This window comes from Schistocerca piceifrons, chromosome 2 (genome assembly GCF_021461385.2).
Source record: "Schistocerca piceifrons isolate TAMUIC-IGC-003096 chromosome 2, iqSchPice1.1, whole genome shotgun sequence".
Classification (NCBI taxonomy): Eukaryota; Metazoa; Arthropoda; class Insecta; order Orthoptera; family Acrididae; genus Schistocerca; species Schistocerca piceifrons.
Window position 1 is genome coordinate 4,037,744 of NC_060139.1, and position 20,141 is coordinate 4,057,884.

General features: G+C 40.2%; 1 protein-coding gene across 4 annotated transcripts in view; it reads left to right on the forward strand.

Annotated features, from left to right (window-relative positions):
- Nucleotides 1-20,141, forward strand: part of LOC124774888 (ATP-binding cassette sub-family C member 4-like) — a 365,241-nt gene that overhangs the window by 285,371 nt on the left and 59,729 nt on the right. For all 4 annotated transcript variants that reach the window (XM_047249542.1, XM_047249543.1, XM_047249544.1 and 1 more), the window contains 3 exons: nucleotides 479-558; nucleotides 10,293-10,443; nucleotides 18,429-18,535. In XM_047249542.1, the coding sequence (XP_047105498.1) occupies nucleotides 479-558; nucleotides 10,293-10,443; nucleotides 18,429-18,535 (338 nt within the window). The remainder of the gene's footprint in view (nucleotides 1-478; nucleotides 559-10,292; nucleotides 10,444-18,428; nucleotides 18,536-20,141) is intronic.

A 20,141-nucleotide genomic window follows, 5' to 3' on the forward strand; every position in this document is an offset into this window, starting at 1 on the left:
GATTGAAATTTACTGATATTCCCTAATTTCCCTGATTTCTAGAACTTGTAGTAATCCTGTTTGATAATCTTTGAAGCAAAATGAATGTAAACTGCTCATCTTGCACTTGTTGAAATCAATTCCGTTTTCTGCGGAATTTTATTTTATATTTTACATGCAGATATAACCTTTATATCATGAGATTTTCAATGGTGTGTGAGAAATTACTGTTCCCCAGAAATGTGAAAAATGTAAGTCAAATAACAGCTTTGTGTGAGAAATATGAAATCTCCTACAAAGTAAATTATTTGTTAATGTCCTCTCACACTTTTGCCTTCAAAGTTAATCTCATATAGGTCATGTTTACTGCTGCGAGTAATGCAGATTTCTACATTTGTCAGTGTTTGCTTTTTCAAATTCATGCTAGTGTTCTTAAATTCACAATCAGTGTTTGAATGCAGCAGCAATGTAAAACAAATTGTTTGTTTTTGTCTTAAAGGTCGAGTACTGAATCGATTTTCTAAAGACATGGGAGCCATTGATGAAATGTTACCACAAGCCTTGCTTGATGCAGTCCAGGTAAAATTTCACTTCTGTAGTATTCCATAAATAATGATGATTTTTTTCTAGGAAATAAGAAAGAGAAGTGGGAGATACACCACGTTCTTTTGTATCTATTCATCGCTGTCAGTTATTACCAATGTAGTTTCATATGGAATCAAGCAGAGTTATGGTAGTCAGTGAGTTATTAATTTTTATATATCTTGCATCGTGTTCATGATGCATCATTATCATACAAAAGTTGTTGACTGCTTTACAAAAGTAATTGTAAAAATAACAAAAATGGAAATTCCTGGATGAAGCAATGTGTAAAATATTGGAAAGGTAAGCCACTCACCAGTAGTGGATTGATGTGTGGGGCACAACAGCATATAACAGTAAACAGCATTCACATTAGCTCTTTTTGCAGCGATAGTATACACATTCATACACACAACCACATAGACACCCATATGCACAATCCCCTGGCCATAGTGGAACAAGCAAACATATGGTTAAATGCTGATCAGTTGTGTGAGACACACACGAAGTTATAATTCTGTCAAATTCATTGCTCTTCCATAATGACAGATTGACTGCATACACCCAATTGACCTTTGACTGATTACTTCCAACTACAAGTTCTTTATTCTTTTGAACTTAAATTTTCGTGCATCAACAAGTTGCTTACAATTATTTGTCTCCCTTCATATAGATCATTTTATTTATATTTGCTCCATCAGCTGTCATCATGTGATTTAAATTTTTGCTTTTGGTTTCATTTTAGAAATTGTGCCTAATATTGCTAAAATTTCTTGAAAATCAGACTCACCTTTTGTTTGCACTGTGGTAACAGTCTGATGTGAAAGCACTGTTCCTCTTGCATTTTGACACATTTTAAATGTAGCTACTCAAGTCATCTGAGCTATCTCATTCAAAGTAAGACGTCAAGAGAACTCAAATCAGGCAACTAGTTTTCCTTTAAAATGATGATTAAATTCTTATGAATTAATTAAAACATCTGTAAGGATGTGTTGATTACTTCCCAAAGGCATTGCCTTGACGAAATCAGATGAAGATTTTGTTCTCCCAAATCTGTTTCTATCATTCAATATAAATAATAAATGCATTCTATTCAATTTTTATTTCACTTTTTTATGAAAGTTCGTTTTGTTGACAATGCCCATGTGTATAAAATAACATGCTATGAGCATAAAATAACTTTTAATTTGAAGCTTCGTGTCAAACCAGTTCATTCGAAATGTTGTGAACATGAATTGCATGCCAATAGAACCAGAACTACATGAGGAATTCCCATTTAATTGTGATACCATGAGTAATCCAGAATACGTATTGAATGAAAAGACATGGTAACAATGATGTCACAACCATTCTGTCAAAAGGAGCTGCCTCAGCTGAAGAAGAGAATGTGCAGCAGACAGCATAAAAGGGAGGCTGACACAAATTTTTGCAATACATGTTGTATCAGTACTTTTGTTTGAAAACGTTTAATGGTGGGAATACTCATGTCAGCAATGTTGAAATTTTTCAGAATATGTCATCCATAAGTTTTTGTTGAGCTGTACATGCAAAATAAACAAGTATTACATAACATTTCTTTCACTATTCATTGATCTGATTTGGTATTTTATTTGATTTTGTTGATTGTACAATAGGGTTCAGTAATATAGGACAGGTCAAGTGAAAGAATACAGTACTTTATGAGCATTTTGATATCATATTTTGATATCATATTTTGATATCATACCCCCCATGAACCATGGACCTTGCCGTTGGTGGGGAGGCTTGCGTGCCTCAGCGATACAGATAGCCGTACCGTAGGTGCAACCACAACGGAGGGGTATCTGTTGAGAGGCCAGACAAACGTGTGGTTCCTGAAGAGGGGCAGCAGCCTTTTCAGTAGTTGCAAGGGCAACAGTCTGGATGATTGACTGATCTGGCCTTGTAACAATAACCAAAACGGCCTTGCTGTGCTGGTACTGCGAACAGCTGAAAGCAAGGGGAAACTACAGCCGTAATTTTTCCTGAGGGCATGCAGCTTTACTGTATGATTACATGATGATGGCGTCCTCTTGGGTAAAATATTCCGGAGGTAAAATAGTCCCCCATTCGGATCTCCGGGTGGGGACTACTCAAGAGGATGTCGTTATCAGGAGAAAGAAAACTGGCGTTCTACGGATCGGAGCGTGGAATGTCAGATCCCTTAATCGGGCAGGTAGGTTAGAAAATTTAAAAAGGGAAATGGATAGGTTGGAGTTAGATATAGTGGGAATTAGTGAAGTTCGGTGGCAGGAGGAACAAGACTTCTGGTCAGGTGACTACAGGGTTATAAACTAAAAGAACCAGAGGTTGTACAGAGATTCAGGGAGAGCATAAGGGAGCAATTGACAGGAATGGGGGAAATAAATACAGTAGAAGAAGAATGGGTAGCTTTGAGGGATGAAGTAGTGAAGGCAGCAGAGGATCAAGTAGGTAAAAAGACAAGGGCTAGTAGAAATCCTTGGGTAACAGAAGAAATATTGAATTTAATTGATGAAAGGAGAAATTATAAAAATGCAGTAAATGAAGCAGGCAAAAAGGAATACAAACGTCTCAAAAATGAGATCGACAGGAAGTGCAAAATGGCTAAGCAGGGATGGCTAGAGGACAAATGTAAGGATGTAGAGGCCTATCTCACTAGGGGTAAGATAGATACCACCTACAGGAAAATTAAAGAGACCTTTGGAGATAAGAGAACGACTTGTATGAATATCAAGAGCTCAGATGGAAACCCAGTTCTAAGCAAAGAAGGGAAAGCAGAAAGGTGGAAGGAGTATATGGAGGGTCTATACAAGGGCAATGTACTTGAGGACAATATTATGGAAATGGAAGAGGATGTAGATGAAGATGAAATGGGAGATATGATACTGCGTGAAGAGTTTGACAGAGCACTGAAAGACCTGAGTCGAAACAAGGCCCCCGGAGTAGACAATATTCCATTGGAACTACTGACGGCCGTGGGAGAGCCAGTCCTGACAAAACTCTACCATCTGGTGAGCAAGATGTATGAAACAGGCGAAATACCCTCAGACTTCAAGAAGAATATAATAATTCCAATCCCAAAGAAAGCAGGTGTTGACAGATGTGAAAATTACCGAACTATCAGCTTAATAAGTCACAGCTGCAAAATACTAACACGAATTCTTTACAGACGAATGGAAAAACTAGTAGAAGCCAACCTCGGGGAAGATCAGTTTGGATTCCGTAGAAACACTGGAACACGTGAGGCAATACTGACCTTACGACTTATCTTAGAAGAAAGATTAAGGAAAGGCAAACCTATGTTTCTAGCATTTGTAGACTTAGAGAAAGCTTTTGACAATGTTGACTGGAGTACTCTCTTTCAAATTCTAAAGGTGGCAGGGGTAAAATACAGGGAGCGAAAGGCTATTTACAATTTGTACAGAAACCAGATGGCAGTTATAAGAGTCGAGGGACATGAAAGGGAAGCAGTGGTTGGGAAGGGAGTAAGACAGGGTTGTAGCCTCTCCCCGATGTTGTTCAATCTGTATATTGAGCAAGCAGTAAAGGAAACAAAAGAAAAATTCGGAGTAGGTATTAAAATTCATGGAGAAGAAATAAAAACTTTGAGGTTCGCCGATGACATTGTAATTTTGTCAGAGACAGCAAAGGACTTGGAAGAGCAGTTGAATGGAATGGACAGTGTCTTGAAAGGAGGATATAAGATGAATATCAACAAAAGCAAAACAAGGATAATGGAATGTAGTCTAATTAAGTCGGGTGATGCTGAGGGAATTAGATTAGGAAATGAGGCACTTAAAGTAGTAAAGGAGTTTTGCTATTTGGGGAGCAAAATAACTGATGATGGTCGAAGTAGAGAGGATATAAAATGTAGGCTGGCAATGGCAAGGAAAGCGTTTCTGAAGAAGAGAAATTTGTTAACATCCAGTATTGATTTAAGTGTCAGGAAGTCATTTCTGAAAGTATTCGTATGGAGTGTAGCCATGTATGGAAGTGAAACATGGTCGATAAATAGTTTGGACAAGAAGAGAATAGAAGCTTTCGAAATGTGGTGCTACAGGAGAATGCTGAAGATTAGATGGGTAGATCACATAACTAATGAGGAAGTATTGAATAGGATTGGGGAGAAGAGAAGTTTGTGGCACAACTTGACCAGAAGAAGGGATCGGTTGGTAGGACATGTTCTGAGGCATCAAGGGATCACCAATTTAGTATTGGAGGGCAGCGTGGAGGGTAAAAATCGTAGAGGGAGACCAAGAGATGAATACACTAAGCAGATTCAGAAGGATGTAGGTTGCAGTAGGTACTGGGAGATGAAAAAGCTTGCACAGGATAGAGTAGCATGGAGAGCTGCATCAAGCCAGTCTCAGGACTGAAGACCACAACAACAACAACATACACTAAAGAGCCAAGGAAACTGGTACATCTGCCTAATATTGTGTAGGGCCCCCGCGAACACTCAGAAGTGTCACAACATGACATGGCATAGACTCGACTAACTTCTGAAGTAGTGCTAGAGGGAATGGACACCATGAATCCTGCAGGACTGTCCATAAATCCGTAAGAGTATGAGGTGGTGGAGATCTCTTTTGAACAGCACATTGCGAGGCATCCCAGATATACTCAATAATGCTCATGTCTGGGGAGTTTGGTTTGGTGGCCATCAGAAGTGTTTAAATGCAGAAGAGTGTTCCTAGAGCCACTCTGTAGCAATTCTGGAAGTGTGGGGTGTCACATTGTCCTCCTGGAATTGCTCAAATCCGTTGGAATGCACAATGGACATGAATGGATGCAGGTGATCAGACAGGATGCTTACGTACGTGTCACCCGTCAGAGTCGTATCTAGATGTATTGAGTGTTCCATATCACTCCAGCTGCACACAACCCATGCCATTACAGAGCCTCTGCCAGCTTGAACACTCTCCTGCTGACATGCTGGCTCCATGGATTCATGAGGCTGTCTCCATATCCATACACGTCCATCCACTCGATACAATTCTAAACGAGACTCATCCGACCAGGCAACACGTTTTCAGTAATCAGCAGTTCAATGTTGGTGTTGACAGATGCAGGTGGGATGTAAAGCTTTGTGTTGTGCAGTCACCAAAAGTACATGAGTGGGCCTTTGTCTCCAAAAGCCCATATCGATGATGTTTCATTGAATGGTTCACATGCTGACACCAACATTGAAATCTGCAGCAATTTGCAGAAGGGTTGCACTTCTGTCATGGTGAATGATCCTCTTCAGTCATCATTAGTCCTGTTCTTGCAGGATATTTTTCGGGCTGCAGTGATGTCGAAAATTTGATGTTTTACCAGATTCCTGATATTCAAGGTTCACTTGAGAAATGGTCGTATGGGAAAATCCTCAATTCATCATTACCCCTCAATTCATCATTACCTTGGAGATGCTGTGTCCCATAGCTCGTTCACCGACTGGAACACCACGTTCAAACTCAGTTAAATATTGGTAACCTGCCATTGTAGCAGCAGTAACCAATCTAACAACTGCACCAGACACTTGTTGTCTTATATAGGCACTGTCAACCACAGTGCCGTATTCTGCCTGTTTACATATTTCTGTATTTGAATATGCATGCCTATACCAGTTTCTTTGGTGCTTCAGTGTATACGCTATTTTACTTATTTTTTAAGAACAATTGTTTGCTTGTAATATTACAACCTGCAGTTCACTGGCATCAGTTTAAGTGAACAGCTAACAATAGAGATTAAATGAAATGACACTTTTTGTGCCTCAGACATCAAGGGAAACCATGGACCTGCACTTCTGTATAAAATACTATATAATTTTTTTAAGTACATCCATCTTATCTGTGGATTTGGGAATCTGTAAATGTGTATCCATGAGAGCTCATTAATCCAGAATTGGGATAAGATTAATTGGAAAGGACATAACGCAAACACACTGTGTCTTAAAATACAAAGACTTCAATATCTCTTATCACAAATCACCAGATATTTACAAAATTAAATTTTTGGATTATGGCAGAAAAATATGGATTCAGAAAAACTGGAAACTGTATTTCAAGCTACCTTGTGGTCAGCTGCAAACCTGCAACAGAAAAAGGAAAAATGTCATAGGTCCATTGGGGTGAAATGATCAGACTATACTGAACTGGCTCCACATAAGACAATACTCTGTCAGTAGTCCGTAGATTTTTAACTTTTCATAAGTGAACCATCAGCTCCCTTATACAAATTATTTTCCAACTCCATAAGCTTGCCATCTTGCAAAAAATGGGGAGAGGGGAAAGAACACTTTCCCTACTGCAGTAGAATATTAATGCATTCAGTACACAAGAGGACAAACTGGGACTGTTCACATCCACATAGATGATGATACGGCACACCTTTATCTATCAACACAAGCAAAGAAGGTGTTGCTACTATAGAAGATAAGTGGACATGGCAACAATAATTCCCTTTTATTTGTCTCCTAAAGATGTTCTGGACAATGTGGCTCTAAACAGTAGCACAAATGAGATTTTAGACAGTAACACATGATGTGCTTTAGGACTCTGTCAGCACATTCCCTGGATAGGGCTGCTGAGTATCTCATTGAGACAGAAGCATTGTTTCTTATGAGCACAGGAAACAGCATCACATTACTGCTGCTTCAGGTCACCTATGAAGACAGCCTGTTTCTCAACCATGATGGTTCAAATGCTGACCAACCCCAGGAAGCCTCACATAAAATAAAAACTTATTTTAAAAACTATTAAAGACAGAAAGAAGTATGGGAAAAATTAGGAGAATTTTTGATAAATGCAGTAGCTGAACTGTAGTGTCCATGCCATGACAGAAGCATCTCCAAAGAACATAACAACATTCACAGATTTCCATTACTCCATTTGTAATTGACAGAATGACTGACACAGTCATAAAAGGTTTCACGGAATGAAATGAGAAGTTTCATTCTTCAGCTGCACTTCAATAATACAGTGCAGCTGTGACTGGTAAAGTCAACTGTTTGCCAGTGCCACATGTTCTTTTGATCACTCTGATGAGTTGAAGTCCATCTCAGCAGGTCTGAAGCAGCATGGCTTTCTTCTTCAGCAAGGGGACCAAACAGTGTGCTGGGCTTTTGGCATGCAAATTTCCATTAACAGCTTGTATTTTATTTTCAGAGAAGAGGATGAGTTGTTGTTTAAGAATTTACTCATTTATTGCACCTAGGTTTCTAGAAGAATGATGATCATGTTTACAGCTATATAATTACAATGACAGACTGACTGCATGAGTCTATGCTGAATACACTAAATCCACTTTCTCTCTCTCTCTCTCTCTCTCTCTCTCTCTCTCTCTCTCTCTCCCTCCGCCCCCCCCCCCCCCCTCTCTCTCCATCTCCCTCTCTCCTTATGAGGGACGTTTGAAAAGTCCGTGCAAAGTCCAAGAGATGGCACCACCGGTGCGTATCAAGGTCATGTTTCGCTAGTAGCATCTTTGGAAACAACGCACACCAAGTTTCAGCCATTTTGGTCTATTTATTTGTGACTGGCATTCGTGTGAATCAAGGAAGTCGAGTGATTGTCAAAAAATGGACGAAAAGAATTTCACATGGTGATTAAACATTACTTTATGAAAGGCAAAACGCCTCGGGAGACTAAAGAGAAGCTTGATAAACATTACTGCACCTTCGATTAAAACAGTTTATAAGTGGTTTCAAAATTTTCAGAGTGGCCATATGGGCAAAAGTGATGCTGAACGTTCTGGACACCTTGTTCAAAAATCATTGATAAAGTCAATGATATGGTGATGGATGACAGAAGAGTTAAGATGTGTGAGATTGCTAGTGCCGTGGGCATCTCAAATAAATAGGTACATAATATTTTGAATAAACATTTGGACATGAGAAAGCTATCCGCGAGATGGGTTCTGCGATTGCTCACGCTTGACCAAAAACTGAATAGCGTGAAATGTTGCAAGGATGGTTTGCAGCTGTTCAGGAAGAATCTGCAGGACTTTAAGCATCCTTTTGTCACTATGGATGAAACATGGATACATTACTATACACCTGAGACCAAAGAACAATCTGAACAATGGGTTACCAAGGAAGAATCTGCACCAAAAAAGGCAAAGACCATTCCTTCGGCCTGAAAGGTTATGACGACTGTCTTTTGGGATTCACAAGGGATAATCCTTATTGACTACCTGGAAAAGGGTAAAACTATTACAGGTGCATATTATTCGTTGTTATTGTACCATTTGAAAACTGAGCTGCAAGAAAAATGCTGGTGATTGGACTACAAAAAAAGTCCTTTACCATCACTACACTGCACCAGCACACACCTCAGCAGTTGTGGTCACAAGATTAATGGAAATAGGATTCCAACTCGTTTCACATCCCCCCTATATTCCAGACTTGGCGCCCTTGGACTACTATTTGTTCCCCAATTTGAAGAAATGGCTGGTGGGACAAAGATTTTATTCAAATGAGGTGGTGATTGCAGGAACTAATAGCTATTTTGCAAAAACTTCCTGGCAGATTAAAATTGTGTGCCAGATCGAGACTCGAACTCGGGACCTTTGCCTTTCGTGGGCAAGTGCTCTACCAACTGAGCTACCCAAGCACGACTCACAACCCGCCTTCACAAGCCAGTACCTCGTCTCCTACTTGCCAGCTATTTTGCAGACTTGGACAATTCCTATTATTCGGAAGGGCTCAACAAATTGGAACAGCATTTGATGAAATGTTCATAAGAGAGAAAGAAAATTGTGTCTATCAGAATTATTATCAAAGATTCACTATACTCCGTGTTTGGAAAAGACAGTATGTATTGGACACTTCTCCTGCTGTCCTTCATACACAAACACACCCTGCTAAAGCAAAACCTGGAATAGTAGACTTATTATTCTGCATGCTTCCGTAAGGCTGGAGTACAGCATTGGTACTTCCTGAACCCCTACAGTCTGTTCTTTGTGTGCACATGATTGCGCAAGAAATGACAGCTTCACGAAGAATGTTTTTGTGTAGTCTTGTCATTCTGGGTTTAATGTAATGTCTGCGCTAGATGCATATTGAGCTCAGCGGTCATTTTTTAGGAGATCTAATTTGTAAAAGTAACACTTGTGTTTGTTACCCTTCTATCTCTGCCAGAGAGTTTAGTTTTTCTTCTACTAACCGCTTCAGTCTAAATTTTCCCTTGTATGTAATCATGAGAACAGGCAGTGACAATTTGGCCTGACTGGAAACCTGAAAAATTTGCCATAATGTTACATCATCTGAACACTGCAATCATTAGACCTACACTAGGAACTCAGAATGCTTCCAGGGATGTTAAAAGAAATGTAAAATGAAAGGCAAGGTCAGTGCTGTGTTAACTTAGAAAACATGTTCCATAAATGATATGTTAAAAATAGTGTGCTCATATCATTTTATCCAACCTCCATACATTCCCGGGAAATCACAAAAATTAAAATCACAAATTATTTAGGAATAAAGGAGATGACTCACTGAAAGCAGAAGCACTTGTCTTGTGAATACATCTGCTTTGAGAAGAGTCTGATCACTGTCATCTCTGACTATAGTCCTTCTTAGTTGATTAAAACCAATTTTCTAGCAGCAGATAGCACCAAATCAATAATTATATGATTTTGTTCTATAGGAAACCTGGGAAGACATATGAAAGAACTACCACTAAAGATATCTGTGAATAATGAAAAATTATTTCCTTTTACTAAAATACATGTTTCCCTTATGTTTTCTGCAGGTTTTTCTTGTCATGACTGGAATACTTGTCATGGTTGTCACTGTGAATTACTATTTTCTCATAGTGATTATTATTGTTGGTCCACTATTTTACAAAATACGTGGGATTTATCTTAGAACTGCCCAGGATATCAAAAGGCTGGAAGGAATAAGTAAGTATAAAATTAAAAATTATAAAGCAATCTTCTTTTACATGATTTTTTTACTTTTAACATGTTGTTATACAGACATCTCATTACTCACACAGTCATAATATATTATGTCAAAAGCAGGACTGCCCATTACAGTCAATTTGTCCATTACAGTCACTTTAAATGAAACATCATGACATCTTCTCAACCCTCCTCCCCCAACCACTTCTGACCCTGCACTCCCACCAAAATTTTTGCTTTCAGCTCAGAATTAACAGTGGATAAACAATGACATACTGTTTCTGGGGAGTCAATTTTCCTAGTAACAAATGTAAATATCTACAGTTATATTGGCTGACTTTCTCAAGACACAGGTTTATAATATGTAAATCCAGTGTATTGTAGTCAGTGAATGTACCTGAGTCTCTGTTGCTTGTGACACAATATTTTCACTTAAATACATCCAACAAAGCAACTTATACAGAAAATGCTACGAGGGTAATCCCAAAAGTATGGTCTCCTATTTTTTTATAAGTACATAGACCTGTTTATTTCTACAGTGGTTTACATCAGTTTACAGCTTGAACATTTAGCTATTTTTGACATAATCACCATTTCTGTTGATGCATTTTTGTAGATGCTGTGGCAGTTTTTGTATTCCCATGTCATACCACCTTGCCAGCATGCTGTTCAGAAAGTTATGAACCTCTTCTTTCACCTCATTGTTGGAGCTGAATCACTTTCCGGCCAAGTTCTTTTAACCTAGGGAACAGGTGATAGTCGCTGGTCGCCAAGTCAAGACTATAGGGTGGGTGGGTGATTATGTTCCAATGAAAGTATTGCAGGAGAGCAACGGTTTGCCGAGCGATGTGTGGGCGAGCGTTGTCACGGAGAATGTGTACGCCCTTGCTCAACATTCCTCTTCTCCGGTTCTGAATTGCCCATTTGAGTTTTTACAGAGTCTCACAGTACCTGTCAAAATTAATTGTGGTCCCAGCGATTCAGCTTCGACAATGAGGTGAAAGAAGAGGTTCATAACTTTATGAACAGCAAGGCGGCGAGCTGGTATGATATGGGCATACAAAAACTGCCATAGCATCTACAAAAATGCATCGACAGAAATGGTGATTATGTTGAAAAATAGCTAAATGTTCAAGCTGTAAACTGATGTAAACCATTGTAGATATAAACAGGTCTATGTACTTATAAAAAAAATAGGAGAGCTTACTTTTGGGATTACCCTCGTATAAAAATGATTGTGTAAAAATATATGGATATTCATTAGGTTTTGACCAAGTCACTGTTTTGAGTCATGAAACATTTCAGGAGTTGAAATGCTGGTGAAAGCTTTGTGTAAGATGCTGTTGAACATCAAAGTGAACAATAAAACTGTAATTAACAGAATAAATGGAACAGACATCAAACTTATTACAAGATATGGAAGAAAGTCATGGAAACAAAGACATAAAATCTGATGAAATTCCTGGATGGAATAATACACAAAAATAGGAAAGACAACCATTCACTTATAGCTGACTGATGTGTGGCACATGGAGAGATGAAACAGGAATCAGTATTCACTCCAGCTTCTGAGCTATTCCTCTTTCTCTATCAAAAGTGCACACATTCACCCACACAACCACACAGACACCCAAATGCACACATAGCTGCAGTGAGACTGACAACTGATTATCGATTGTTGAAAGCAATAGTCACCTGGGCAGATGGAGATGAGGACAGTGTTGGGAAGATTGCAAGAGGCAAGGAGGGATTAGTGGTATAGTGTGAGGTGAATCTTTTGACAGATGACTCAGCGGCTACATAACAAGATGAAATGATTTCAAAAGAGGGTAGAGCATATAAGAGATAAAGAGGAGTAGAGGGGGGTAGAAGGTAGGGGAGAAAAGGAGATTAAGGTGGTGATGAAGAGGGAGACAGGGAGGGGAGAGAGAAAGGGAGAGAAGAGGAGAGAGCGTAGAAGGAAGAGAGGGTGAGAGAGGGAGAAAGAGCAACTGAGAGAGAGGAGGGGTATGCCCACTTGGGGGAGAGAGGTGAGGAAGAGTAGTGGGAGAAGCCAGCACATGATCTGGACAGTGGAGTGGTGTTGACAGAAGAGAGAAGGGAAAAGGTAAGGTGAGGCAGTGGGCAACAGGTTAGTGGAGGTCTAGGCCAGGGGAGTTGCGAGAGTACAGGATATGCTATAGAGAAACTTCCCACTTGTGTAGTTCAGAGAAACTACTGCTGCAAGGCAATATCCCAATGGCTCATGTAATGAAACAATGTTAAAGTCGTTTGTGTTGTGGTGCACAGCATGTTCGGAAACTGGATGGTTTGCGGTTTGCCAGAGTTTAGCAGTAGTCTTTCGTGCGACTAGACAGTTTATTACTTGTAATGCCCACATAGAATGCTGCATAGTAATTATAGTACAGCTGATATATAACATGGCTGCTTTCACACATGGTCCTGCCTTTTATAGGATAGGAAATTCATGAGACAGGACTATGGTAGGAGATGGTGGGTGGGTGTATGGAGCAGGTCTTACACCTTGGTTGACCACAAGGGACTGAGCCACAGGGTGCAGGGTTGGGAGCAGGATTGGAATAGGAATGAACAAGGAGGTTGGGTGGCAGAACACTACATCAGGTGACATGGACAGGATTTTGGGTAGATGTCTTAGGGCATAACAAGAGGTAGTCGAGTGATCGTGGAAGGATATGGTTTCCGAGGTCATCATGATACTGGCTGTTCAGAAGACAGCTGGTTGGTGTCTGGTTGACAGAGTTACTCGTGCCAGAAGAGGACATGGCGCTGGAGATCTTTATGGATGAGGTGGGTAGGATACCATCTGTCAGTAAAGGCTCTGGTAATGTTATTGTTATATTTCAACAACTCCAGTTTTCCATTGCAGACGTGGCATCCACAGGTGGTGGGCTGTAAGGAAGAGGCTATTTGACATGGAACAGTTGACAGGTGTCAAAGAGGAGGTACACGTGGTAGTGGTCGGTGCACCTGATGTGAACAGATGCATTTAAGGAGCCATCTGAGAGGTGGAGACTGACATCGAGGAAGGTGGGCCACTGAGTAGACAGTGAGCAAGTGAAGCAGAATTGGGAATAGGTGTTGAGATTTGCCCATCAAAAGTTAAATAATTGTGGATCAGTATGTGGATGGCTAGATATCAGGCGGACAATGGGAAAGGTAATGTTCCATAGTCTCAAGGCCATGGGCGTGGGGAATGTTGATGTATGAGGACATCACATCTACAGTGACCATCAAAGAATCTGGTGGTAATGGGACAGGAGCTGTGGAAAGTCAGTGGAAGTGAGTGGTTTCTTGAATGTAGATTGGAGGCTACAGACAATAGTTTGGAGCTGTTGATGGATAAAGCAGACGTTCATTCCGTGGGAGCATTGTAGCCACTCACAATGGGACAACTAGTAGGGAGGCCAGTAGTCTTGTGGTTTGGTGTTGATTTGGGAGAAGAGACCAAACAGCGAGGTCATTGGTCTCATCGGATTCAGAAAGGATGGGGAAGGAAGTTGACCTTGCCCTGTGAGCGGAATCATCCCACAATTTGCCTGAAGCGATTTAGGGAAATGACGGAAAACCTAAATCAGGATTGCCGGATGCAAGATTGAACCATCGTCCTCTCGAATGTGAGTCCAGTTTGCTAACCACTGCACCACCTCACTCAGTCTTGTGTCTGTGGTGTTTGGGGAGTAGATAAAGATAGGAGTGTGGGAGGGCTGGGTGGGGGTGCTGCCAATGTGACAAGAGATATAGATTCAGGTGTCAGATTTTGGGATGGACCTAATGCCATGAAGAGTTGCTGGAGGTTTTGTTGGACTTCTTGTTTGGGATCTTGGTCATAATACTTGTATGTACAGGTGTCAGAAGGTTGGCAGAGATCCTCAGATTCATGACCACTGTGGTGGAACCCTTCTCTGTGGGGAGGATGATAAGGTCTGGATTGGTTTTCAGGTCACAGTGGATGTGTGTTCCATAGGAGTGATACTGGACTGACTTGAGAGGGATTTAGGAAGGGAAGGCAAGGCCAGGTTAGAAGTGAGGACCTTCTGAAAGGTTACCAGGAGATAACTGAGCAGAAGGGAAGGAGGATTGTGGTTGGGTGGATGTTGGAACTGCTTTAAACAAGGTTTTGTGTGGGCTTTCAGCTTTCTGTCAGTCGTGTGGCAAAGAAATGTGACCACTGTAAAGAAGAAGTAAGGGAAGGAAGGTCCTTTACGAGTCAAACATGGCTGAACTTATGTTTTGGGCTAAGGAAGACAGGCCTGTAGAAAATACTGTAATGATGAGCTAGAAATAAGACAAGTTATTTAACTGACAATTGGGAGTCAGGAAAGAGAAAGGTTAGTCGTGTGTGAATGAGAGAATCAGATGAGGCAGATGCCATACATATTATGAGAGTAAATGTTGTGTAAGGGGCAACACTGACCCCCCCCCCCCCCCACCCCCACCCTCCGTCTCTCTCTCTCTCTCTCTCTCTCTCTCTCTCTCTCTCTCTCTCTCTCTCTCTCTCTGTGTGTGTGTGTGTGTGTGTGTGTGTGTGTGTGTGTGTGTGTGTGTGTGTGTATTTTTCTCTCAACCTGTAAAAAGATCAATAGCTTGTACAAAACCTGCTTCAATCTTGTGTATTACTCTTTTTGTACACCACACATTCATCAACTGCAGGCAATAGGTTATCTTTCCTCATTACTGGTTTCATTCAAGAATTCCCATTATTGTAGTGCAACATATAGTTAGTAATGATCACACAATTCATTTAGTGTAAGCAAGGGTGGCAGTGTAACGGGCCAGCCTTTCAAGATTGTTTTTAATTTACATTCTTTTCTCATCCTTTTCATGTGTACATTCCAAAGATTTGTGCCTTTCTTAGCTATCTGCGTAACTTCTTTACACACACTCTCTCTGCTCACTGGTTTTCCATCAGTAACATTAGAACTTTGAATACAAATGAAAAGTGTCAAATCAGGTAGCTAATATGCTGTACCTCGAGCCCCTAGGAGTGACAGATCGTTTGTCAGAAGAGAAAGGCAGTTAAAGAATGACCAGAATGTAGAGAAGATTTGTGAATGTTACAAGAAAAGTGAAGTCACTTGGGACCCTGACTCAAGAATTATAAGTTGTACTGAAATGTTAAGGAAAGTTCTGGTAGAATGTATGGAAAAATGATATGCCATTTTTATCTATCTGGAAGGGCAAACTTTCTTTAAATTTCTGAGGTTCTGCTCCAGTTGTTCTTGTTCCAGCAGTTGATAAGCAGACACTTGTCTTCCACCATATGGAGTGCATAACTCTATCTTGAACTTTGTCATTGTGTTTAAATGTTTGAAACAGACTTCTGCCCAGGGTTTCCTATAACTGAATATTTTGAGGGACAGTGCTGAACCACTGCAGCAAATAAAAAAATAATTTTTTTTAATACCAATAATCCTTTGTCTTGCTTATAATACCCGTGACTACTAATACGGATAAATAACATGTGAGGATAGTGAGAGTGAGGTTCAGTCTAGCAAGCTTTACACGTTACTCATGTGTAATAGCAGAATACAAGTTATAATTGGTTTGATAGTCATGATTACCACACAAAATTCACACGCAATGAAGTGAAAGGTGATATGATGACTCTCAACCCATATATGACATAACAATGATGAAAACTTTTATCCTTGTAACACTTGTCAAGCAAAATTGTTTTTACACTGTTTTGAGAATGGTATAATAATTGAAACTAATTGTCAATAAAAATGGTATTCATGCAGCTCCGCATTGGTGTTTCAAACATGAATTTCTTTCTTATATCAGTATTGCTCCTACTCTCCACCCCAGGCTGATGTGTGTATTTGAAGCTTTCTTTGTTTTGATCCGTTCATACTCTCCATATGTGGCTTCTGCACTCTATTTTGCATAAGTGTTATGTGCTTGACAAGTGGCACAGCGGACTTCTAATAAGAGAGATGAAATCAGATTATGGTAAGATCACCATGGTTCATTCATTAAGTCTTTCCTACCATGCCCAAGCAAACTAGCACTGTATGTTAATGAACTGACGCCAACTAGCTGTTAAGTATGAATGACATAAATATTAAACTTCCTGGCAGATTAAAACTGTGTGCCCGACCGAGACTCGAACTCGGGACCTTTGCCTTTCGCGGGCAAGTGCTCTACCATCTGAGCTACCGAAGCACGACTCATGCCCAGTCCTCACAGCTTTACTTCTGCCAGTATCTCGTCTCCTACCTTCCAAACTTTACAGAAGCTCTCCTGCGAACCTTGCAGAACTAGCACTCCTGAAAGAAAGGATATTGCAGAGACATGGCTTAGCCACAGTCTGGGGGATGTTTCCAGAATGAGATTTTCACTCTGCAGCGGAGTGTGCGCTGATATGAAACTTCCTGGCAGATTAAAACTGTGTTCCCGACCGAGACTCGAACTCGGGACCTTTGCCTTTCGCGGGCAAGTGCTCTACCATCTGAGCTACCGAAGCACGACTCACGCCCGGTCCTCACAGCTTTACTTCTGCCAGTATCTCGTCTCCTACCTTCCAAACTTTACAGAAACATCCCCCAGGCTGTGGCTAAGCCATGTCTCCGCAATATCCTTTCTTTCAGGAGCGCTAGTTCTGCAAGGTTTGCAGGAGAGCTTCTGTAAAGTTTGGAAGGTAGGAGACGAGATACTGGCAGAAGTAAAGCTGTGAGGACCGGGCATGAGTCGTGCTTCAGTAGCTCAGATGGTAGAGCACTTGCCTGCGAAAGGCAAAGGTCCCGAGTTCGAGTCTCGGTTGGGCACACAGTTTTAATCTGCCAGGAAGTTTCATATCAGCGCATACTCCACTGCAGAGTGAAAATCTCATTCTGGAAACAACCCCCAGGCTGTGGCTAAGCCATGTCTCCACAATATCCTTTCTTTCAGGAGTGCTAGTTCTGGAAGGTTTGCAGGAGAGCTTCTGTAAAGTTTGGAAGGTAGGAGATGAGATACTGGCAGAAGTAAAGCTGTGAGGACCGGGCGTGAGTCCTGCTTCGGTAGCTCATATGGTAGAGCACTTGCCTGCGAAAGGCAAAGGTCCCGAGTTCGAGTCTCGGTAGGGCACACAGTTTTAATCTGCCAGGAAGTTTCATATCAGCGCACACTCCGCTGCAGAGTGAAAATTTCATTCTGGACATAAATATTGATTGTCATACAGTTATAAGTATTTACATATATATTAAATCATCATCCTGTGCTAAATAATGTGTATGAGAATGTGTGGAGTGTGTGTGTGTGTGTGTGTGTGTGTGTGTGTGTGTGTGTGTGTGTGTGTGTGTGTGTGTACTCTATAGCTTTGAAAAACTTTTTACCTTTACTGTTTCATACATCCTGTCAGAACTTTCTATTGCCATACTCATAACACATGTCAACTGGATTTGTAAATGTTCATATTCATTGTAAGCTCTACTAAATGTGATGATGTATATGGGCATGAAATATAAACTGATTCATAATAAACGCTAGAAAAATTCCATTGTAACAGCTGATTCTATTAAGTAGCATCTGAAGTGCTATTGGTAACACAAATTGGATAAAGTGTTTCTTCACTACAACATTTAGTTATTCATGTGATAATTAATTACCATACCTATACCCTCACTTCTTTAATTGTATGTTCCTTTTATTTGTCAGTCATATGTGACATGTACTCCTCCTTGCTTTTCCAACTTTCCACTTTTCATTCCTTCCATTTTCCTTGGAGTGGACAAAATGAAGATTATTCCAGAAAGATAAAGCACTATTTTTTGTCACCATCTGTTCTGCAATGATTGTATTGTTTGTGAATATTGCATTTAAAAAATTTTAATGCCCTTTGTAGATATAATCAGTAAGGGTGAAGCAGTGTAAATCAGTTTCAAGCATTTCAAACATTATCATTGTGGTCTTCAAAACTTTCATATTTTTTGTAAATTTATTGGTAATTAAATTTTCAATACCTTTGTTTCTCAAATTTACAGCTCGGAGCCCTGTCTTTTCATATATCTCAGCTTCTTTAAATGGTCTTACTACTATTAGATCATCAGCAGCTGAGAATATGGTCATGAAAGAATTCGACAACCTTCAGGTATGAATATTACGTAAAGGAACAGAAATTAAATATCTCTTACATAGTATACTCTAAATTATTATGGACCATAATATATTGTCACACAATGGAATGTAGATGGTAAGGAGAGAGGAAGAGCAGGAAAACAGAATTGTGTAAGTGTAGAATGCAAGGATAAGGTATTATGAAGCCAAAGTCAAGATATATGTTCCAGAAAAATGGTTAAAAAAGTCAGACATTGTGACACACATGTGAGATTTGAACTCGTGATAAGTCCATGAGATACACTTTGAAAAAGAACAGTGAACAAGGTAGGTAACTGACAACTGAGGAGAAAATTAGAGAGCTTGTAATACTCACATAAAGGAGAAGGAAATGGGAAGACAAAGACTGGGAAATGAGGGTAAGACAGGGAATGATGAATCAAGGAAAGGGAAGAGGCAATGATAAGAAACTGTTAGAACAGTTTTGATCAAATTAAAGATAATGTATGGGGTGTGATTGGAAAGTTTTAAGAATGGGCTTGTAATTGTACAATGGTGGTATTGACATGCTACTGTGATGCATCTCCTGCAAAATAGTCCCCTTCTGACTGAACACACCAACCCCAACGGTGTTTCCACTTTTGGAAACATTCCTGGAATCGAGTCAAATCATTTCCCGTTCAGTGAAAATTTCAGTTTAGGAAACAGGCAGAATGCCACAGGGACCAAATCAGCGGAATATGGTGATTGTGGAAGCTCAGAAGTTTGAATTCGGCAAAAATTCAATGATGGAAAAGGCACAATGAGCCAGAGCATTATCATGGTGTAGCACCCAACTCCAGTCTTTCCACAATGCAGGCCTTTCCTTCTGCACCTTTTCACACAAACACTCAAGGACACATTTGTAGTATTCCTGGTTAATTGTCTGTCCTCCAGAGGTAAGTTTATGATGCTCAGACCGGTAGAATTGAAAAAAATCACCATCATCATCTTCACCTTCGACCGACTTAGCCAAGCTTTTGTAGGTCGTGGTGAATCTGGAATTTTCCAGTGTGAAGACTGCACTTTGGTTTCAGGATCATATTCATATACGCACAATTTGTCACATGTAACTACCCTATTTAACAAATCTGGGTCATTTTTAGTCCTATTAATCAGTTCTTGGGGCACCCTTCAAGTTGGTATTGTCTCTGATTACTTGACAACGCTTTTGAAATTAATTTTGCGGGCACTCAACGCATGTTCAGATATTCAGTTTAATTGACTGAACTGCATAGAAACTTAAATTAAGTTCAGCAGCCATCTCCCTAATTGTAAGTCTACGATCAGAGCACACAAAGTCGTGAACTTTCACAACATTTTCATTTGTTTTTGAGGTGGAAGGACGGCCAGACCATTGTTCATCTTCAAATGATTCATGGCCATTTTTAAATCTGGTGAACCAGGCAAAAGCATTTGACTGGCTCATACAATTATCTCCAAAAGCTGTTTTTAATAGTTCGTAAGTCTCAGAAGCTGATTTCTTGGTTTTAAAACAAAATTTCACACAAACTCGTTGCTCTGTTTTTATGTCCATTTTCACGCAGACAGAATCTGGCAACAAGCTCTAACAGACCTGCACTTGACCAGCTGTCACAACA